Here is a 22,598-nt window from a genome sequence, read left to right on the forward strand (position 1 = left end):
GGTCGGGTGGGGCGGCGGGGCGTGCCGGAGAATTCTGAATCCCAGGCAGGAATCTCAACTCAAAGGGTGGGTGGGGGGAGTGTGGGGGGCGGGGGGGATTCGGTTCTGGAACGTCGTTGCAGTTCCACTCGGGAATGATGGAAATATTCCGCGGAGCCAAACCCAGAGTGGAAGGTGTATGGTAATCATGTCGGGGGAAGGAATGCCAAATATGTGCGTGAGAACGGAGCGGTGACCTGAGAGCTGCAGGAATTATGGGCCAAAATCCCACAGACCCAGAGGAAGCACACACACCCATATCCAGCGCACGCACGCGCGCGCACACACACACACACACACACCATATACTAATAGTGCTCCACCAAGCACTCGTCCATCCCGCGTAACCCATTCCCAGAACCTGAGGCATTCTACTACACTGCACGAAGCAGCAAATCAACCTTGCTTACTTTTTGGCGAGCCGACTCCCCCTCGCCGCCCTCTCTCCTGGACAGATACACTGTACAGTAACAGAACGAGAATCCCTACGCGGGCCAGATTATTTTACTCCCCAGTACAACACCGCTTTGTTACCTGGTCACCGGCGTTTTTCTTCCCCGCCCCGACGGGTCGCCCTTCCTTAGCGCGTCGAGCACATGTTAGACCTGCATGGTCATGGTGTTTACAAGAATGTGCGCTGAACCCAGCGCAGCAGGTTGTTTCAGACTCCAAGCTTGGCTTCCAAACAATCGGGGCCTCAGTCTCCCACACAAGTGCCAGAGGCTGCAGGGGACGGACGGATGGACGGCTGGGTGTGTGGCCCCCCCTGGTGGCCACCGACGATACACACCCTTAACTGATCAACAGTAGAAAGCTAAAAAGAGATGTGAGGTGGGGGTGGGGATGGGGGGTTGGGGGGGGGGGGGCAACACTACTGTGCTCAAGTTTGGTTAGTAAAACCCTGGTTGCGGCAACAAATTACAAAAATGCTAAAAGTATGCATCCTGGCATGGTATAAACAGCCACACAGAAACAAACAAGCGGCCGTTCGTGTTACAGTTGGCTCAACACTCCACCACTGTCAAGTACTTTATTCACAATAAGGTCATTTTTCTTCTTTAAAAAATCATTTTTAATATACAACACAATTTTTGACAAGACAAGTCCGTTTACAGCTAAAATCTGAGCTCTTGAGTTCCAGCTTCTCTCATAACCAAAGCAAGCACATAGATGTCCAGGGAGGGGGGAGTATGGGGGAGAAAGAGGGACGAGTGAGAGGACAGATTGACAGAAGTAGCAGGAGGGAGGGGGAGAGAGAGAGAGAGAGAGAGAGAGAGCGAGAGAGAGAGAGAGAGAGAGAGAGAGAGAGAGCTACACTTAGTGTGATTTTTGTACTAAGAATCAAATTATTGAAATAAAATTAGAAAATAATAGTAAAAAAAACAAAAAAAACAAAAAACGGTAAGAAAGTAAAAGAAAAAAAAAAACAAAAAAAACAAACAAAAAAAAAAAAAACAGCAGAGGTTACGCCGGGATGCCAAATCCGCGGCAACCTCACATGCACGTCTGTCGTTTTCTTTTTTCTTCTTTTAAATCGCCGTCGACTCCTCCACGTTCCGCCGTTTCACGAGTCCACATAAAGAAACACACACGCACACACACTCATGCAAACTAGAGTGCGTGTATCACCCCCCCCCCCCAGCACCCCGCCAACAGCCCCGGTTCCATGCGAGGGGGAGAAAGGAGCGACCGGAGATGGTGTTGGAGAGAGAGAAAGAGGGGAGGAGGTCACCCTTGTTCACGACCCCTCCCCCCTCCTGTCCCATATGTCCTTAAGAGCCGAGTAAAGAGTCTGTCTCCTGAATCACGGCTCCGCCCGTCCTCTGCCCCGCCACCATAACATTTCTATAGATATATATTCAGAGCTGATTCCTTATCAGTGGGGTGTGTGTGTGTGTGTGTGTGTATAAATGTGTGTGTGTGTGTGTGTGTGTGTGTGTGTGTGTGTGTGTGTGTGTGTGAAGAGCTGTTTAAACTGAGAGGCAGAAGCTGTCTATTACTTTGTTTCGAGGGGGGAGCCTCTGTGACTTTTTAAAGTTTAAACGTTAATCTAATCTCTATAATACTGTTATTCCAGGGTGCTTTTTACACTACATAAATACGCGGTACTTCCTTGTGTGTGTGTGTGTGTGTGTGTGTATGTGTGTGTGTGTGTGTGTGTGCGCGCGCAAAGTGGCAGGCGGGGCGGGGGATGGGTTTCAAAGTTTTCAAAGTCTTGATAGAGCGACGATGGCGGCCTGGGGATATGGTGGGGCGGGGCAGGAGAAGTAGAAGGAGGAGGAAGAGGAGGTGGTGGGCTCTCCTTCCCACGACGGACACACCGATCCACCTGATCGGACCCCCGGGGATCCTCAAAGAAAGGCTGCGCTGGGCAACGCCACCTGGGAGAGAGGGGGGTGGGGAGTCAGCCATCATACGAACGGCGAAGAGACAGACAGACATACATAGATCAGTCACAACATTAAAACCACCTGCCTAATATTGTGTCGCTCCCCCTCGTGCCGCTAAAACTGCTCTGACCCGTGGAGGCATGGACTCCACAAGACCTCTAAAGGTGTCCTGTGGTATCTGGCACCAAGACGTTAGCAGCAGATCCTGTGAGTCCTCCTTAAGTTGTGAGGTGGGGCCTCCATGGATCGGGCTTGTTCCAGCGCATCCCACAGATGCTCCATCTTATTGAGATCTGGGCAATTTGGAGGCCAAGTCAACACCTTGACCTCTTTGTCAAGTTCCTCACCATCCCTGAACATTTTTTTGCAGTGTGGCAGGGAGCATTATCCTGCTGAGAGAGGCCACTGGCATCAGGGAATATAGTCGCCATGAAGCGGTGAACTTGGTCTGTAACAATGTTTAGGTAGGTGGAGCATTGCAGCATGAACTTTTTCAGCAATTTGTGCTACAGTAGCACTCCCGTGGGATCGGACCAGACTTTGTTCCTCATGCGCATCAATGAGCCCAAGAACGCCCATGATCCTGTTGTCGGTTCACCTGTTGTCCTTCCTTGGACCTCTTTTGGTACTAATCACTGCATGCTAAGACCTGCCGTTTTGGAGATGCTCTGGCCCAGTCGTCAAGCCATCACAATTTGGACTTGTCAAAGTTGCTCAAATCCTTATGTTTGCCCATTTTTCCTGCTTCCAACCCATCAACTGCGAGAACTGACCGTTCACTTGCTGCCTAATATACAGTAGGAGCCACTTCGAGAGGGCAGCTGGAACATGACAGGAGCCAGGCAGATCCGTGATTGGGGCGTGGTTGACCCATGCAGGGCGCCTGTGGGGTCCCTGCTCGAATCTTTCCAGTAATGATATCCCCCTCGATGACTACAATCACGTGCCGGTGCCTGGGAACTCCCCCAGGCTGCATTTTTGGAAAAGTAGTTGCAATGCTTTATCTGTACACCGGGGCAAGCAGCGGTTCAAAACGTAAAGCAACTTGCGTATGCGGGATAATCTTCCGTTTTTATGAGAAATATACATGTTTTGGAACGGAACGTATTTTCTGTACATCCAATACAATCATTATTTGCATCTCTGATTTTAAAGGACCAATGTTGTAAAAGAATGAATGAATCAGTGTTTGTTTTGTTTGTAGATGTATTTACTTGAATTCAACTAATGAAAACACCAGTTACTCCCCCTTATTTTCAAATCCCAATGTTGACAGGTATGGGCTTAGCGCACCTGCGCCCAGTCGAGTTGCATCGCTCCAGCTCACGCACACTCAGCGGTAATAAAAAGGACAAAAAACAAGTATTTTTATTGTAAACGTATTCATTTCATTTTACGATGTCAATTGAATGAAACAGAAAACCCAGAGAAAGTAAGCCGTGCTTTACGAAAGTGGGAACAAACTTTTAAATTATAACTTGTAGATCTAATATGAGTGAAGATCAGGCAATTAGTTGGCTGGAAACTGTCTGGAAGATGGTTGCAATTCGGCTGTCAGCCGGCTCTCTTTGAGTGGCTCCTACTGTATCCCACCACTTGAACAATCACACTTGAGCGATATTTTATACTACATTATCATCATTGTTGACGGTGGTATTATAATGAAAGAATTATTCAAAAACTTTATAACATAATATTTTATGTGTAATAAATAGCCAATAACAATGTTTTGTTACTTATTCAGAAACAAGTTTCTGAATAAGTAACTTTTATTTGAATAACAACAATATTTACAACAACAAAAATATTAGAATATTCAAACAACACACCTAAACAGTTACGAGCTTTATCAAAACCGGACTTTAGAACAATAAACAATAAGTTACTTATAACGCTACTTCTTAGTTACTCTCCAAAAGGGCAAAAGTTTAATTACTAGCTGTGTCTTGTAGTAAAGCGTGATCGGCTCGGTCGTCAACTCTTATGTTTGTGTCTGCACTAGGGCTGGACGATATGGCCAAAAATGTTACCAAAAGGTTTTTTTTAAATTGATCGATGTCGATCAGGATATCAGGATGTATACTGAATAATATTAATAATGCTCGGTTTACAGTTTACAGTGTATTCTCATGGCTTTGCATTAAACCCTGAATACAAAAAAAAAAAAAGATAAAATAAATTATATATAAATATACACTACTCACAAAAAGTAGGGATATTCGGCTTTCGGGTGAAATTTCAGGATGAACCTAAAATGCACTATAACCTTTACAGGTGAACTTAATTTGACCTTCTCTAAACTTTTGAATGCACATGTCCAACTGTTCAGTGTTTCAGTACTTTTTGCACAACTTGCTGTTCTCTAACAAGGAGCTGAACGGCAAAATTCACAACAGGTGTTTGATCCATGAATCGACCAATACATTTCCAGGTTCAATTAGAATTGGTATTTAAACAGTCCTCTTCATCATGCTGTTCACATTTTGACATTATGAAACCAAGACGACGCCTAACAATTGATCAACAGTACCTCGCCATTGTGAGGCTTCAAACAGGATGTTCTCAGAGGGAAGTGGCCACTGAGCTTAAAGTGTGACAGAGCGTCATCAGCAGGTTGCAACAGAGATACAGAGACTGGAAGAGTCACAGAAAGGCATAGACGTGGACGTCCTTTGACACATCCCACACTGATGAGCGCTTCATTGTGAACAGTGCCCTGCGCAACCAGATGATGAATGTCACTCAACTCCAGGCACATTTAAGGGAGGTGAGAGGCTCCCAAGTGTCACGTCAGACCATTCAAAACCGTTGACATCAGCGTGGTCTGCGTGCTAGACGACCTGCAAGGGTACCTGACCACACCACCAGGCACAGGCATCATCGTCTTGCACGGGCCAGGGAGCATTGATGCTGGACGAGGGACCAGTGGCCTCAGTGCTGTTCTCTGATGAAAGTCGATTCACGTTGAGCAGAAATGATGGCCGCCAACGATGTTGGAGACGTCAAGGAGAGCGCTGTGCATCAGCCACTGTTGTCACCAGACGAGCCTTTGGTGGTGGTGGTGTTACAGTGTGGGCAGGTGTGTCTAGTCAATACAGAACTGCCCTACACTTCGTGAATGGTACAGTGACAAGCCCATACTACCTGAATAACATCATTCATCCAGTCATTGTGCCCCTGCATGAACAACACAGGCCTCATTTCATCTTCATGGACGACAATGCTCCAGCTTATGGAGGTCGCATCATTAGGGAACGGCTGCTGGAGACTGGGGACCTCAAATGGAGTGGCCTGCACTTTCTCCAGACCTGAATCCCATAGAAAACCTATGGGATCAACTGAGTCGCCGTGTAGAGGCTCGTAACTCTGTCCCCCAGAACCTCAATGACCTGAGGGCCGCCCTTCAAGAAGAGTGGGGGGGCCATGCCTCAGCAGACAATGAGTCGACTTGTGAACAGCATGAGACGTCGTTGTCAAGCTGTAATTGATGCTCAAGGGCACATGACAAGTTATTTTTTGTTGTGGTAAACCCACCGCTGTTGTTGGCTTTTGCTTCAATAAATTATTTGAGATGAGAAAATCACCATTGCTTCGACTATCACTGTAGCGTGAACTTTTTACATTTTCCATTAATTTCACCTGAAAGCCAAATATCTCTAACTTTTTGTGAGTAGTGTATATAATATATAATATACGTTTAAATATATTAAATAAATATTCATTGTCGTCTGAGTACAGTGCTAAAAGTTCTTGAATCTGCACTCTGATAATATGCAACGACGTTTGGAGTGGATTGAGGGACACTCTCTGGCCGTATCAGACCAGATGTCACTGAAAATCCCAGGCTGCACCAGGCCGTTAGGAGAAGGGCGAGTTTGACTTCAAGTTAGTATTTGAGGAAGAAACGCTGTGTCAGCGCCAGAGGGCCTCATCCCCGCTGTGCGCTGTCCAGCCGGAGAACGCCACAGCCAGGGAGCAATCGGATAAAGGCTCAGCACTTCTGGAACCCAACACTGGTCAGATGTTTGGCTGTTCGTGTCACATGTTTTTTTCTCTGCTGTAGGATTGGCTGTTCGTGTCGTGTCGTAGGTAGGTAGGTAGAGGAAAATGGACTCAAATATGGCAACTGATGTTGGACAAAATTACCCACAAAAATATGGGGAGAATCTCAAACCTGCTTTTGATTTTGAGGTTTGAAGCGGAACGCTCATTCGATCGATTTTCTAATAGGAATCGTGACACCCCTAACATACACCAATCATCGCCAACATTTAAACTGCCACTAATAACCGCTAATATTGTGCTCCCCCTCGTGCCCTTTAAACAGCTCTGACCCGGCTTGGACTCCACAAGACCTCTGTGTCCTGTGGTATCTGGCACCAAGACGTTAGCGACAGATCCTTTAAGTCCTGAATCGGGCTTGTCGTTCCAGCACATCTCACAGACGCTTGAACAAACCCTAATAACGGCCATCCACATGAAGCAGAAGAAAACAAGATTCATCAGACCAGGCCACCTTCTTCCATTGCTCCATTACAGACACTCACATGCCCATTGTAGGCGCATTTCAGCAGTGGACAGGAGTCAATCAGCATGGGCACTAAGACCAGTCTGTGGCTACACAGCTCCATACGCAGCAAGCTGTGATGCACTGTGTGTTGTGACACCTTTCTATCATAGCAGAATTAACTTCTTCAGCAATTTGTGCCACAGTAGCTCTTCTGTGGGATCAGACCAGACAGACTACTCTTCACTCCCCACGTGCATCAATGAGTCCACGGGCGCCCGAGACCCTGTTGGCGGTTTACCGGCTGTCCTTCCTTGGACCACTTTTGCTAGGTACTAACCACTGAATACCAGCAAGACCCGACAAGACCTGCCATTTTGGAGATTTTCTGACCTAGTCGTCTAGCCATCACAATTTCCAACATGGACCTGGTACCTGCTATCTGGAGATGTAGGTGTAGGTGCGGGAGGGGGACCGTCCCTCCGACTGCCCATTGGTCGACACGTTCAGGAAGTCCCAGATGAGGATGGTGTCGTCGTGGGAACTGCTGATGATCTGGAACTCGTCAAACTGCAGGCGGAACACACGGCCCGAGTGCTCCTGGACGCACAAAACGGGGGAAAGAAAATCATAATATTTACATATATTCCTGTTGGATTCCTACTATTGTCATTGGATAGAAAAGTTATTGATATATATTGGATTTAGTTTCCTTAGACCGTGGGAAACAATTTAATAATGATTATCTCAAAGAGTAAGTACACACAAAGTCATCCTAGACCTAAAGTAGTCTAACATTTCAGACCAAAATATTACACGTGAAATGGAAACAAACACAATGTAAATATCAACTCAGAACTCAGTGGGGCACTGAAAACAAAACATATTCAAGTCAAATGTTCCCTCACCACTAGTGTGCGCAGACAGAGGGTGCTGGCCGGGGCTCGGGGGTCCAGGGCTGCCTGCAGGTCCCAAACTTTGATCTTACTGTTAAACAGACACCACAGGTCACAGGGGCAGCGGTAATAAAGTAATATTCAGGTTTCTTATATGCGTGTGCATGTGTGTGTTGTTGCGCAGCTCACCCGTCATAGGCGCCGCTCACGATCCTCTTGTTGTCGAAGCGGATACAGCGCACCAGCTCCTCGTGGCCCTCCAGGACCCGCAAACATGCCCCACACTCTATGTCCCATAACCTGTGCGGCGGAAGACCGGTTACAATACATACACACACACAGTACCTCTGGTCTGGAATTTACCACACACACACACACACACACACACACACACACACACACACACACACACACACACACACACACACACACACACACACACACACACACACACACACACACACACACACACACACACACACCTGATGGTATTGTCTGAGGAGCCACTGACCACCAGCCGATCTCGGTACTGGAGACAGGCAATGCCTCTCTTGTGCCCATTGAGAGTGCGAACAAACTCACAAGTGCTGGTGCTCCACACCTACGGGAGGAGGGAAAGGATTTAGAATGATATGTAAGTAGATGCGGATTGTGGCCAAGCCACTTCATAGTAAACAACAGCATGGACTGGACCTGTACGCTTTAAACCTCAAGCTTTTCATCATCTTCTCTCATTACATGCACTAAGACGAATACGTAGCAAGAAAAAGAGGACCACTTCCTCAATAAAAGAGGATGTGGAAAAACCCGACGACTACCCCTGACAGGCCAGCTGTAAAGCCTGGATTATGTTTCTCAGTAGGTACGCCTCTCAGAGGAGCTATGCAGCGAAGGGTGTTATGAGGAAACCGTAGCTCGGGGAGTCTCGCAGAGGAGCCAATGCGAACACCTCCCAAATCCCAGCAACGACGAGACTATTCAAAACTGATTGGTTGACTAGCCTTAAGCGGGTTGGAAACTGAAAAGAAAATTTAACGGATAGAAGTGCGACTTGCAGAAGAGGTTCGAATACAGATTTATATTTTCATAATCATCGTTTTAGGTTCTAAAGTTTTCAAATATAGTAAAACAAAAAAAATAAAAAAACCTTATTCTGTTCTCTGTACATTGTGGTTAACAAAGTGTGGATACTTAACAATATGACCAAAAAAACCCCTACAATATAAAAGCCAACAACGAACGTCTCCGAACAAAATCCGCAAAAGTTTGATGACGTGCAGGCGGAGAAGCATAATCCAGCCTGCAGCAAGACATTTAACCCAAAAACCCAAAGAGCTAAATTTACTCATCAGCAGGCGTGAGGCTCTAAAGTACCACACAGACTGAACTTGCTCAATAAATGCATTTTAAACACACAATGGGGGTTCTATACCTAATTCGATAGTTCTGTGTCAATCTTAAAAACACTGGTGTTCATGCTAATCGCTAGGTAATGCTAATGAATTAAAAGTTAAGGCTACTTGCTAGTTAATGCTGATGGTATAAACACAATACATGTCTTACACATTGAACATACACACAGCATCTTCACACATGAACATCTTAAAAATGCCTGGCCCACCTTGATGGTGCGGTCCCCCGAGGCCGACACGATGTACTTGTCGTCAAAGTCCACCACGTTGACGGCGGCGCGGTGGCCCACCAGCACCCGGCGCAGGCTGATGTCGGTGGGTGAGGCCATGTCCCACACGGCGATGGAGCGATCCTTGGAGCAGGTGACCATCAGGCCGTTGGCAAAGCGGAGGTGAAGCACCGCCTCGTTGTGGTGGATCAGGGTGTTTAGCACCTCGCCCGACGTCACCTCCCACACCCTAAGGCCGGGGGAGGGGGATAAACGAGGGAAATTAAAAAGGAGAAATGTGAAGACGGGAAGAAGGAAGGTGGACAGGATAAACATAGACGAAAAACGGCGGGAGGTGAGAGATGTCGAAGGAGGGGGAGACAAGAAAGACACAGGATGGAGGTAGAGGAGTTACTGGGCATAGGGGATGCTTCATTGAAAGTAAGTGCGCGGCCATTGAGCACATTCTCGCCACCACGCCGCCAGGCAGTGGGCATCAAATGCAGAACGAACGAACACACACGCTGGAAAAGCTGACACTCAAAAACCAACAAAACAAGCGGCCGCTGAGCCGTCGCTAAGGAAGTGAGATCACATTTTCCTTGGATACCGCCCAGAGAACGCGACCGGGGTGTGAGGTAACGAGTACGAGTGTTGAGCTTCTGTGTACAGTAGCGCATGCAAAGTGCTCACACACACACTCTTATAGCGACATTAAAAATATTCCACCCTCGCTTTCTGTAGACAGGAAACACCTCTTACTAGAGGACAATTGACAATTATTGTCCGCTGATCAAAGATGCCAAAAACTTTAGATTGGCTGTGATGGACCAGTGGTCACACACACACACACACACACACACACACACACACACACACACACACACACACACACACACACACACACACACACACACACACACACACACACACACACACACACACACACACACACACACACACACACACACCATCAGAGAGTGCATGGAAGTTTTTATATGACCTCATAGTGGAAGTAATGTGGACAGGATCCGTGCAATTAAAGCAACATTAGGGCGTTGTGTTTAATTCAATCGAAATGGCACAACTGTCTAGGGAGCCTGAGCACGTTTCGGGGAAGGTTCCAAGGCTTCAAAACTATACAGGGGAAAAAAAAATAAAAAATAAAAATAAAAGTATTTTCTCTGGGCAGCCGGAGAGTGCATCCACATATTGAGGAAAGGACATTAGAGCAAAATGGCGTCCTACGATGAACTGATGAAGATGAGGACAGACTGCAAAAGACACGTGGAGCTGTCTGTCCAACATGGTGAGGGGAGGGGAGAATTGGAGCCATGGGAACATCTTACGCTACTTTGTCTTTTCCAGCACTTAAACCATGCCCGTCAAATGGGCTTACACATCAGAGATGGAAATAAAAACAACCCAAAATCTGTCATGGTTTCATGAAAGAGTGTTGGCTCATTTTTGTGCGGCCTACCTGACGGTGGAGTCGGAGGAGCCCGTTACGATGACCCTCTCGTCGTACTGCAGACACAGCACGGAGCCCGTGTGACCCGTCAGTATCTTCAGACACTCCAGAGACTGCTTATCCCAAATCTGTAACCCAGGTACGGTACATAGGGGAGGGGGTTAAGGGGCCTGATTTGGTTAAAGTAGAAGAATAATATTGTGAGATGACAGGAGGGAGGGAGAGGGCGGAGGCACGCAGAGTGACGTTAAAGTGAGTTCTGCAGATTTGGGTCATGCTAAGAATGGCCTGATCTCACGGTATTGTTCATGCCCCGTTCCCCCCAGTGGTGCTGCGCCGCGCTCTCCCGCGAGCGCAGAGCACCCGCCCTCCCTGCTGTCTCCCCCGGTTTCTCCGGCAAAAATCAACGAGCCGAACACCCTCCTGTCCTGCCGACCTTCCTGTCTCCCAAACCGGGGGGATAAGCGGAACACACCGAGTCTGGAGATGAGCCTCCCCCTTATCCCATAATTCACTTGTGCGTGTTTCCGACTGTCTGCTGGGGTGGTATGCCCCGCAGAGAGATTAGATAGTCTGCCATGTTCTCTATGTAGTGGAGCCTCCCGGCTGCAGCGCCGGATCTGCACGAACTCCCAGGAAACGACTGGAGCATGAACGACTAACGGCTTCATCCTGCTTCCCAGCCAGTTCTCTCTGAAGACACCATTTCACCGATTTCCTCTTAGACTAGGAACAGTCACAATAAGTCAACTTAAGATAGTTGGCCGTACACATTTAACCGTATTGCGATATTAAAACAACCAGAATCCATGACGATGTCTAGTCTTGTATCACAATATCTATATTAAAACGATATATCACCCAGCTGGTAATCCCCACCTCTGGTTTGCCCCAGCGACACAAACAGCGGCAAGCCTTTGTGTGGAGGGCAAATAAGACTCAGTGGAAGAGTAGACAAACATAGGTTTTGGGAGAGGGGGGAGTGGGCATGCAAACCCACAGGAATGAAACCAAACACGCAGGTTTTTCCCCCTTTGTCCTCGAGACCACATACAGAGATAGTTTGTGCTCGGAGTGGGAGGCGAGCAGGTACCTTGATGGAGTTGTCCCTAAGGCCGCTGATGATCTTGTCGTCGTCGTACTGGAGGCAGTAGACCCCTTTACTGTTCTCGGAGCGACACTGGATCCTCTGCAGGTTGTGTCTGCCACACCGCCAGTTCGCCTCGATGGTCTGAAAAAAGTGGAGTGGACAAATGCGGATTTTAGTGACGGGTGTTTTAAAAAACAAGGGCCGAAGCAACCTGTGGCGGGAGAAAAAGGGGAGTGGGTGTGCGAGAGACCAGAATAGCACTGCGCCGTTCACAGACTAATAACTTTGCTTTATTAATAGCTGGTAATCAAGCCGCGCGCAAAGAGCGAGCAGACACTTGAAGAGACTAACTGGGAATCAACGCTGCGCAATGAATAAATGTAATAGTAGCAGTAGGGATTGCCTTCTGTTAAGTAAAATAATAGAAAATAACCTGGTCGAGTAACAGCTTTTTGTGATGGAGGAATTGAGTGTGTGAAGGGATTTTCTCGTAAGCGATAATTGCATTTTCTACTGCACACAGCAGTAAGCTTAGTGCAGTTATTAACAGAAACTCAAATCGTCTTTTATTTGTTTTCGCTTGGCAGACTGCGAGTGTATACCCAAGAAAGAACAGAAAATGGAAAAAAGGGGGTGTTGAACGGGAGGTGGGGGCGCAGCACTAACAAGAATTAGGAATTCCCTAAAGACTGCATTGAAAAAATAATAATAAAAAAGGTGGAGGTGAATAGGAAGTGGGTTCGTTCACGGGGTCATCACGGCTTACCTCTATGTCTTGGATGATCTTGGGGTATAGGGAGTGATAGTAGGAGTTGGGTGGGACTTCTGTAGTGCGATTCTTGAAAAGGTACTTCTCCCTGTGGGGCGACACATTAAGACACTTAAGTAGGATACGCGTTGGGCAGTCCAGAACAATGTAACACCACGACAAAGAGTAACATCAAACTGACAATGACATAGGAAACAAATAAAAACTACAAGTTAAAAAAGGGAAACAAAGTTAAACAGACAAAAGACAAAAGACAACAGTTACAAAGTCACACACACTCCTAGTTTTGACATTTCAAACTGTTGACCCAAGAAAATGCTTCAAAATTTATTTGTAATTATTTCCAGTATAATATTTGTTTGCCATTTTTAAATTCAGGGTAGCTTGCAAATTTTTATTTTGGTGAATATAATGTGATTTCACTGAATTAAGAACTGTATTAGGGTGCAAAGGCTAATTTGCTGTTGGATCCCAAAGTATTGTGATATTACTTTAGAGCGATAATACTCAGCCTTGACCAACATTTATTAAGGGGAGCCATTAGACTCACAAAACAAGTTTCTAACTTCATAAAAATCTTTTCCATCCAATTCCCTAGTGCCATTTGTGTCGAACATTTTTTTTGCCTTGAAGGCTGGATTACAGTTAACTGATCCATTTTAAATCGATCAACTCATGCAAATGTACTGTATTGATATTTGATTGTATTGCCATTATCAAGCTTTACTGGTAACTTTCGTTGTTTTTTTTGTTTTGTTTTTTAATCTTAACTGACAAAATACCACATTTTAAAAAAGTGGATTATCTGTATGTTATGGTTTACACCACTGGGCGTGTTGCAAAGAAACTTGAAACACACAGAGTGAACGGTCAACAATAAAAAAAATAAATAAAAAAGGAGGAAGGGAAAATGTCCACTGGTCACTGTGTAAATCAATTCAGCTTCTTCAGGGAGAGCCTTTGGGTCTTCCCTTGTCCTCCCGTAAAACAAAACCATCATGTGCGTCCTCACCACTGGTGTCTCTCGGACAGGCCCTTCCACAGTGGGTCGGTGCGGACCATGCGCTCGATGAGCTTCTTCCACAGCATGCCCTCGGAGATGACCCTCTGCCACTCCTTGCACACCAGCTCTGCCGAACACAGGGAGCGAGCGTCCAGGAAGGACAGGATGTTCTCTGCTATGTGGTCCAGGCCCTGGGCTGCAGAACACAGGGGACACAGTGACACAACGCTCTGCTACTTGTGTGGGTGTGTGTGTGTGTTATGGCTGGACAATCTATTGACATTGCCGCTTATTGCTTATCAGTGATTCTGTATCAAGGTTAAATTTGACACTGTCAAAAGTGCTGAACAGCTTTGTATTCTAAATTAATGCTATTTTCTATAATCTCTCACAATATGACTAAGAAAAGATGGACTTTAAATTGGCATTCAGTCAAACACGACCTTAATAATTTTCCATGAATAATTGCAAAAATATAAAATTAAATACACAATTCATAAACGTAATTTTTTTTTTATCAATAGTGATATGGACACCCAATGCTTAAGTTAACAACGTCATCATTTTATACACGCAAATATTTTGTTTTTTTGCTGAGCGCCGATAATGCCAGCTTGTCATCCTCAGCAAAAGTGTCTTCCAGTTGTAGTGCCTGATCATTGTGTCACGAGGCTTGCACAATTTCAACACATCCGGGCACTAGATCGTTGTCGTTGGTCGTTGGATTTGACGTAAAGCTGGTGTTAACATGGGATTTGGGCCTTGGCTGTATATTTACACACGATCAAGACATTTCTGTTATTAAAGCAGATGAAGCAACGTGATGGTACAACTATATAAAAAAAACTCCTCTCTGGGGCCAAACCCTAGTGTGTAGTGCTCAGCCACTGCAGCACATTCACAATCTAAATTTGTGTCAGCGCAAGTGTGTGTGTGTGTTTTTGTGTACCTGGCAGTGCGGTGATGAAGTCCCTCTGCAGCATGGGTTTGAGGTAAGAGTTTATGTGGCCGTGCTGGTAGTGGCACATGCGGGAGATTAGGTGCTCCACGAACTCCACCTGGTCGGCCTCCGACCACTGGTCAAACAAGGCGATGCAGTGGTCCTTCTCCTTCTCATAGTTGCCCTCTGACGGACGCTTGCGGGACCCCATCACTGGACCGTTACTGGGCTGAAGGAGGTGGGGGGGAACGCAGGGATTCCATTTCGGTTGGAGTAGAAACTGACAGCTTTTGAGGGGTCGTTACAAGTTGGTATGGTCATATTTGAAAGGTCTTTGAGTTATGAGAACCTGTGTGAAATCTGCATGAAAGCAGCAAGCGTCCATTTCTGGTGGTAAGTAATTCATCCCGTAACCCTGACCATTTAAGTGACCTTTTTAATGACCCGGGAAGCGAACGGGGAGACGTAAATCAACACAAACCGTTTGTAGAATAATCTCAAGGCTCGAGAATGGTCCACAGCAGTCTAATGGATTGACTACTCTCATGGTAGGAGAGTAGTCAATATTTCACGTACTTGGCTTACGGCCTCAAACAAGTGCAGAAAGTGTAACATCCTGTCTTCCATTCATCCAACCTTGTAAATGTTTGTTTTATTCTATTTTTTTAATCTGCACATTTTCAAATGGACGCCCATGGGAGCCTTGTAATAAGCTTACCCAAGAATGACCTCCATATGACCAAGCTAATTCTGAGGGTTATTCTCAGGCTAGGGCGTTTGAATGAAAGAAACAATTCAGCAATGATTCATGCCATAGAAAGCTCATTCGTTATGCGTATGGCAATAAATCCACATCATATCAGGGGTCATTTGAGCCAGGTTTTGGCGGTACCATCACCACAACCCGCGCAGACGAACTGACGTACACACCTTGAGAACCGTGTTCTTCTTTGGCGACAGATCGTCTGTGTTCTGTGACTCCATCCCTGACGTGTTCTGTAGACAGAGGACAGAGCAGAGGGGCGTGGGCGGGTTAGACCTGGATTATCTCATGCGTGCAAATGGCAAAAGGCACGAGAGCCAAGTTGAAAGTGCCCAAGACAAGAGTGCCACAAACACAGCCACAGAAAAGAAAAGCCAAGGTTTCTTCTTGGGGCTTGCACACAGACACACAGACACACACGCGCGCACACACGCACACGCACACACACACACGCACAAAAGTTAATAGACCGAGCACTGCAACAAAAGAAATCTATGCGTGAGCTCGTCTGCAATGCGAGCTAAGTAGTCTGGACAGGAAATTAAAGTGCAGCGTCTTGGGTATGTCACTGGAAGCAGCTCAGATGCCGCTGTAATGAAAGAAGAATCAAAAAGCCTTGCAGGACGCAGGGAAGAAGGAGCTGCCCTCAGCACCATGACTGACAACAGTTTGAACCCTGTGCTGCCCATAGCACATGGAGACAGTCTTTGACCATCACCATGGTCCCTTATGAAGAAAAAACAAAACCAAGCAAAATAACAAAGCTACCGACCATGATGGGTACTCCGAACAGAACTAGGGATGTAACGGGATGAAATTTCACAGTACGCTATGGTATCTATGAAAATATTGTGGTATACAGTATTTCACGGTATAAATTTTTCCCCTTTGTTTTCTGTATATTCAATTAATAAATTGTTTATATTAAAATGTATATTTCTTAAAAAGAAAAACAAATAGTAAAGCCTCTGATGCGGCACGGGAAGGTGTTTGTCAGGGCTCTGAAATTCACAGGACAGGCAAAAAAAACAACAAATCAAGTTCTGACTTATTTGCGAAATTGATGATGTAAACTTCAATTCACCTCCCATTATGTTGCCACTGTATGTAAGCAAGATGGCCAAATGTTGTAATAATGCATCTGTAAAGCAGTTCTGCTACTGATTTGCGACATAGCGATACTGCCATACGCCAATATTTTACGACAAAGTGCTGTAGGTTACTTGCAAGTGTAAAAGATTACTCACTGCATGGATTATTACAACATTTGGCAGTTGGCTACAGCGCGGCAGCGACGTAAGGTAAGGTGAATTTAAGTTTACATCTTCAATTTAGCAACAAAGGCTTACAGTTCAGAAATGTGTTTGCTTGATACCGTGGTATACCTTAAAACTGTAAACCATTACATCCATAAACAGCACAATGGAAAACAATTGTATTCATTTTTTAATTTATAATTAACACAATCATTTCATTCCATCACGTTAATTGAAATTTCTATGACAAATATCGAGTAAAGATTCTAAAAAGAAATCGAACCGGCATACTTCCGCAGGATCCATGAAAAGTCAGACAGTAATATCAGATAGCACTGGCGGATAAGGGTCGCCGTGTGATGTTCGGAAAAAAATATTTTTGTGGAAAAAAGACATCAGGCCACCCCCCCAAAAACTTTTTTCTGTTGCAGTTAGTTGAAATAGATGATGCTTGGGACTGCTGGTGTCAGAGGCAGAAGAAACAACATGCCTTAAATAGTCTAAAGAAGAATAACCTTGATGAAGTTAGAATCCAAACTAAAGAGAGAAACGATCATCTGAGAGATGCATCAAAAAGTTACTCTACTGTGGTTTACACATCCACGTCCAATTTACTTCTACCTGGATTTTGACTGTGGGCAGTTTCAACTCCCGGTGTGTTCAGCTGAGGACGCGAGGCATCGATGCACCTGATCCAGGTGCGGTCAGTGAGTGCGTGCAGGTGACGGCTGAGCCAAGGTCACAAAAGGGCTATGTAGGCTTGTGCGTCTATAAACTAGCACATCTATTGGCGCACGCTGCAAATGGCACCGTACAAGCGAACAGTGACCTGCTGTGGTCTGCTCCTACCTGGACTTTGCAGAGAAAGGCTTCAAATCCCACGCACATGGCCGAACAGACACACTTCCATAGCAAGACCGGTACAGAATGGCTAAGCAGGCAGGATGGGATGGCTGGATTCGAGAAACGTGCAAAGCGGAGAGACGGATGGACAGACATCGGCAGACTGAGTTGGGCCAAGCAGGCGGACAGACAGGCAAGCATGTGGCCTCTCAGAGCTCAGCAGGACCCCGACCCCCCAACCAAAGGCTCCACACACCCAGGTAGTGGAAAAATTCAAGAAAAAGGCTCCCCAACAGGTGCCGTTCTCTGGTCCCAACCCCCACACGAAACCCATTCTCACGACTCTTAGCGAACGGGGATTCATTAAATTATTATTTTTTTTATAATCTGATAGCGGAATTTATCAGCCTATTCACTATCGTCGAGTAAAGAGGATTTTGAGCGACATCAAATTACCACTTATAGGGAGCTCGACACAGGAGAAGGCCACATTAATTATATCTTGTAACTCTTAAGCCATGTGAGGAGGGGGGGGGGCTGGCACCAGAGAACAGTGGATTTTTAACAGGGAGGGAGGAATAAAAGGGACAACAGAAGAAGAGGAGCGAGTAGGAGGGTGGCTTATAGGTGAGCTGGGGGTTGAGTTTGTTAGTAAGGTGGGTGGGTGCAGTCCACACCACCACAACCAGTGGGGTAAGGAGCGGTGAGCCATGGACGATGATGAAAGGTGTGGGGGAGGGAGTTGGAATAGGGAGGGTTTTGGGTGGGGGGGCAGCAGAATTAAAGAGAGGAGAGGCAGAACCTGGTTGTGAGCCCGGTTGGAGGGGATGCTCTGCAGGCACCTGAGTGCACACAAACTCTCAGCCACCGAGGAGCAGCCCAGCCAGAGAGAGCGAGGCACAGAGCACTGTGTGAGGAGAGAGAGAGAGAGAGAGAGAGAGAGAGAGAGAGAGAGGGGAGGAGGAGGAGGGAGAGGAGAACCCAGTGAAGAGGATGGAAGAGGAGGAGAGAGCCAGAGCAGAAATGTGACCAGAAACAAAGGAAATAGTGGGGTGGGGGACCAAGGAGAAAATTCGGGAGGACATAAATGAAGGACATGTGAAGGTAGATGGATGGGTGGGAGTTTGGGGGCACAGGAGCCGTGGAGTGTGTCAACAAAACGGCGTAAGGAACCCAAAACAGAAAAATAAGTAAGTGGATTGAATATATGAATCAGGGGGAGAGGGGCGGGTGGGTTGGGGGATGTTAACCATCAAGGGTGGAGAGAAAAGAGGAAGGGGGGGGGGGCAGTGAGGGGAAAAACCAGTATTAGAGCTACACACAGGTTTGCACAGTGAGCGCAGGAAAACACACTCTGTCATAGAGTGGTACACACACCCACAGACACGCATTATTGGATATGAGGTGGGTGGGGATAGGTAGAACGGAGGAGGGGGCTGGGGTCAGTGTGAGACTGTCAATTCAAAATACCCCAACCACGGTTCTGCCGTCCCCACTCAAATGAGTGGTTAGCGGATAACACTGGGACACACACACACACACACACCAGGTTAAACATTTTGGAAATGTCAGCCTGTATACTTGGCCCTGCATACCTTAATTGAAAGTTACCCTTCCTCCATATTACAAATCCATGGAATGTCGGACATTTTGTGAATCAATTGTTTCGCTTCCTAGTAGTTTGGAAGGTTTTCCATTCAACTGTTCACAACGCAAGAGCTAAACATGTGTCAGGTGTAATAATACGGACTGAGCAGACGCTGCAGTTTTGAGATCCCCCTCCAAGGAAACTTAACGAAAGATAGGACGGGGACACACACACACACACACACACACACACACACACACACACACACACACACACACACACACACACACACACACACACACACACTCTTTTAGAATTGATAAGTGGTGGAAGGTAACAAGGAGGTGCATTTTTCAAGTATCTGTGCTGCAGATATTCCTCTATAAGCACATTCAAATTTGTACACTTCCACATCTGTGGAGTTCCTGGACATGGTGGTCAGAGGTGCATGGTCCCCTGTACAGACAGTGAAACGCTGGAGGAGAGAGAGACGCGCTGACGCGGACTTCGAACACCGTTACCGGGAATTTCTCTCGGTCTGCAACAAACCGGATCAACTTTTGTATTGAACTTTATTTCTCATCGCATGTGGATTGATTTGCCAACATTAGATTGCGAAACATTTATAATAAATTATTTCTAAAAAGGAATACATAATAGAATGGCAAATTCGGCATCCCAATAGTGATTTTTTTTAATTAAAATGTTGTTCCTGCAGCCCTAACTGTATTGAATTAAGTATATTTTGTTTGAGACTTTCAATCCCCCCTTGAAAAACACTGGACAAATAAAATGTATTATTACGTTTTTCTTCACATTTCAAAAGCAAGTATCTGTATTTTATACTCGACATTACATTTAACACATCACAATACTGACAAATATTTTTTTGTTATAATCTAAAATGAGGATTGATATTCAAAGCGGGCCAAAATTCGGGCAATCTGGGACTGGATCCATCAGCTCATCAATGATTCATTATCCATGACTCCACCCAAACGGTGTGAATTATAATCAGCATCTACATCAACACTCTCTAGCAAAACAATGGATAAATAACAAACAGGAGACACTGTAGGTCATATTTTAGTCTGTTACATCAGGACACTGGACCCGACAAATACTTTAACAGTCAATATTTTTGAGCACTTGTACTCATGTAGTAATGCCACTGCGGTGCTTTCGGCATTACTGGTTATTTTGGACATTCCTGCTCGTGCTTGAGTAAATGGTGTAAATACTTCCTCCACCACCGTTGACAACTGCCCGAACTATACGACCGAACTGTTTCGCAACTCCAGCAAACCAATATTGACTTGGATCGACTTGCATCAAGAAACGCGCCGGCGAATGATCCCGCCACAGCGTCCGCCGACAGCGTCTGTGGCGGTCTGGGCTGGTGGCGCTCGTTTGTGCGCGACGGGCTCGCCGCCGAATTGGGCCGGACCCGTGTCCGCGATGACAGCCACGTAAAGCCCTTATCAACGCGTAATCCAGACCCCGCGACACACAAAGTGCGGCCCTGGTCAAGTGCGACCAGCTTGACGGGAAGAATCGTATCATATACGTACTCTTAAAATGTGGCTTTAAGGAGGGTTTCACAGCACGTCCGACGGTTACCGATACCCACTTCGACCCGCTAGCGGGTACCAAGCCGCAATAAGCCCGCTTCAACGAGCCCGCAGCCGGCGTTGGTATTATTGTCGAGGCGAAACGGTTAGCGGCTGGCTAACGTGCTAAGCGTCGCAGACCTGGACCTCGGCTGTCATTGTAATTACCCGCTAGGCATACTAGCCTAGCGTGCTAAGCTAGTGGCTAACCACGGGAGCCTTGTTAGCGCTAGCGCACTTCCTTCTACGCAGTTCGGAGAATAAACCATACGGAGCGGAACCCGGGACGTTTCCGGGTGTATATCGAATAACGGCGGCGCGTCGATTACCCCGCTCCACGGCGCCGGCGTAGCAGCCACGGGCCGCGCGGCGAAACGAGTTAAATAATGGGGGGGGGCAGTCCGGTCCGGCGCTAGCCAGTGCTAAAGACTAGCGGGCAGGGCCCAGGCTCAGTGGCGCAGCGTCACCGCAGTCAACGCTACGCCGAGAATCATCGGCTCTCTCCGGGCCGACGACTTGTCGAGTAACCTTTCAACTGCCTGGGTCGGTGGTGGGTTGTTTTTTTTTTTTCTTCTTCTACATTCGTGTCACATTGAAAGCGGCGGACCGCGCCGCGGGACCCGTTCCTCCGCATTTCTCCGAAGCATGAAACCAAACATACGAAGGCTTTCCTCCCCAGAATGTGTCCGTAATCCAGGCCCTTCCGCTCCGTCTCCGCTCCCTCCTTCCTTCCTTCCTCCCTCCTCCGGCGGCCGCCGAGCCCCGGCTCCGGCTCGGTCGGTTTTACATCTACGTACGCGGGGCCGCCGGTGCGGGCAACGACATCCCGAGCAAACCTTACCATCAATTCCAACGTTTTGTCCTCCATCTCCGGCTCCATGTTGACGATTTTTTTTTTTTTCCTCCCCCCCCGAAACTGGCTGTGAAAATGGAAGCCCAGCCCTGCGTCGGCGGCCGCGAAATGCGAGGACGTCATTCGCGCTCCAGCCAAACAGCCCCGATGGGGCGCGGCGTCGGGGCGCCGGGCGCCGCCCACGCCGGGGCGAGGACCGCGGCCACTGGCGGGGATTCGCCCAAGGGGGCGGGACTAGGCGGGCTTGCCTCTCGGCGATTGGCCGGCCGCGCCGCCGAGGCTTCCCCCGGCGACGCCCCCAAACAAAAGGGCAAATGGACGGAGACGCTGTTGCCATCCCCGGGCTGCGCGAGCCGCCGCAGCCGGGCGCAAATGACGTCATGAAGAGGAGCACGCCGCGGAGATCAGTCATCCGCAGAGCTCTGCGCTCAACCAGTTATTTGATTGAAGATTTTTTAAATGAATCTATATATATTTACAGCTATTTTTTTTTAATTTTCAATGTGATTTCCTTATCCTGTTGCGCAGTGGTTGGATTGTGCATTTCACTGCACCTTCCTCTTATGATTGCATTTGATTGACAAGAGATACGAGAGATGCCGCAGGACGCGTGGTGCTGCGTTAGCAATAACATTAAACTTGGGGCCTGTGAGGCACAAGTTCAATTAAATAAATAAATAAACCTTGCAAACTCGCATCTCCGGCGCTCGGATGTGTTCGAGCAAGGCGATCCCTTATCAGACAAAGTAGATTTCGGTTTGGCCCACCTTCAGCTGCTTGGGAGTGCACTCGGGTTCCATATGGAGTATAATGAATGGGAACGACCCCAGCCCTGCGCCAACGGCTTTCCTGATCGCAAGTGGCATTCATTCCTCCTTTACGCCAGAATGTTCATTTACAATACAGCCTCGCCCACTGGGATGAAAGGCAGCGGCACAGAACCGGACACCAAATCGTAC

General features: G+C 47.1%; 1 protein-coding gene across 1 annotated transcript; it reads right to left on the reverse strand.

The window, feature by feature from the left end:
• Window positions 1-1,055: 1,055 nt before the first annotated feature.
• On the reverse strand, window positions 1,056-21,762 carry LOC307235484 (F-box and WD repeat domain-containing 11-B; the record flags this gene model as incomplete). The annotated part of the gene is made up of 13 exons (XM_080007602.1): window positions 1,056-2,420; window positions 7,372-7,536; window positions 7,845-7,923; window positions 8,022-8,132; window positions 8,315-8,433; window positions 9,454-9,703; window positions 10,934-11,052; window positions 12,018-12,155; window positions 12,781-12,871; window positions 13,796-13,982; window positions 14,736-14,955; window positions 15,657-15,722; window positions 21,628-21,762. The coding sequence occupies 12 exons, from the start codon at window positions 21,760-21,762 to the stop codon at window positions 7,375-7,377; spliced, it is 1,677 nt and encodes a 558-aa protein (XP_079863728.1). The 3' UTR covers window positions 1,056-2,420; window positions 7,372-7,374.
• Between the last annotated feature and the right edge of the window lie 836 nt (window positions 21,763-22,598).

The sequence above is a fragment of the Zeus faber genome (genome assembly GCF_960531495.2).
Source record: "Zeus faber genome assembly, chromosome: 10".
Classification (NCBI taxonomy): domain Eukaryota; kingdom Metazoa; phylum Chordata; class Actinopteri; order Zeiformes; family Zeidae; genus Zeus; species Zeus faber.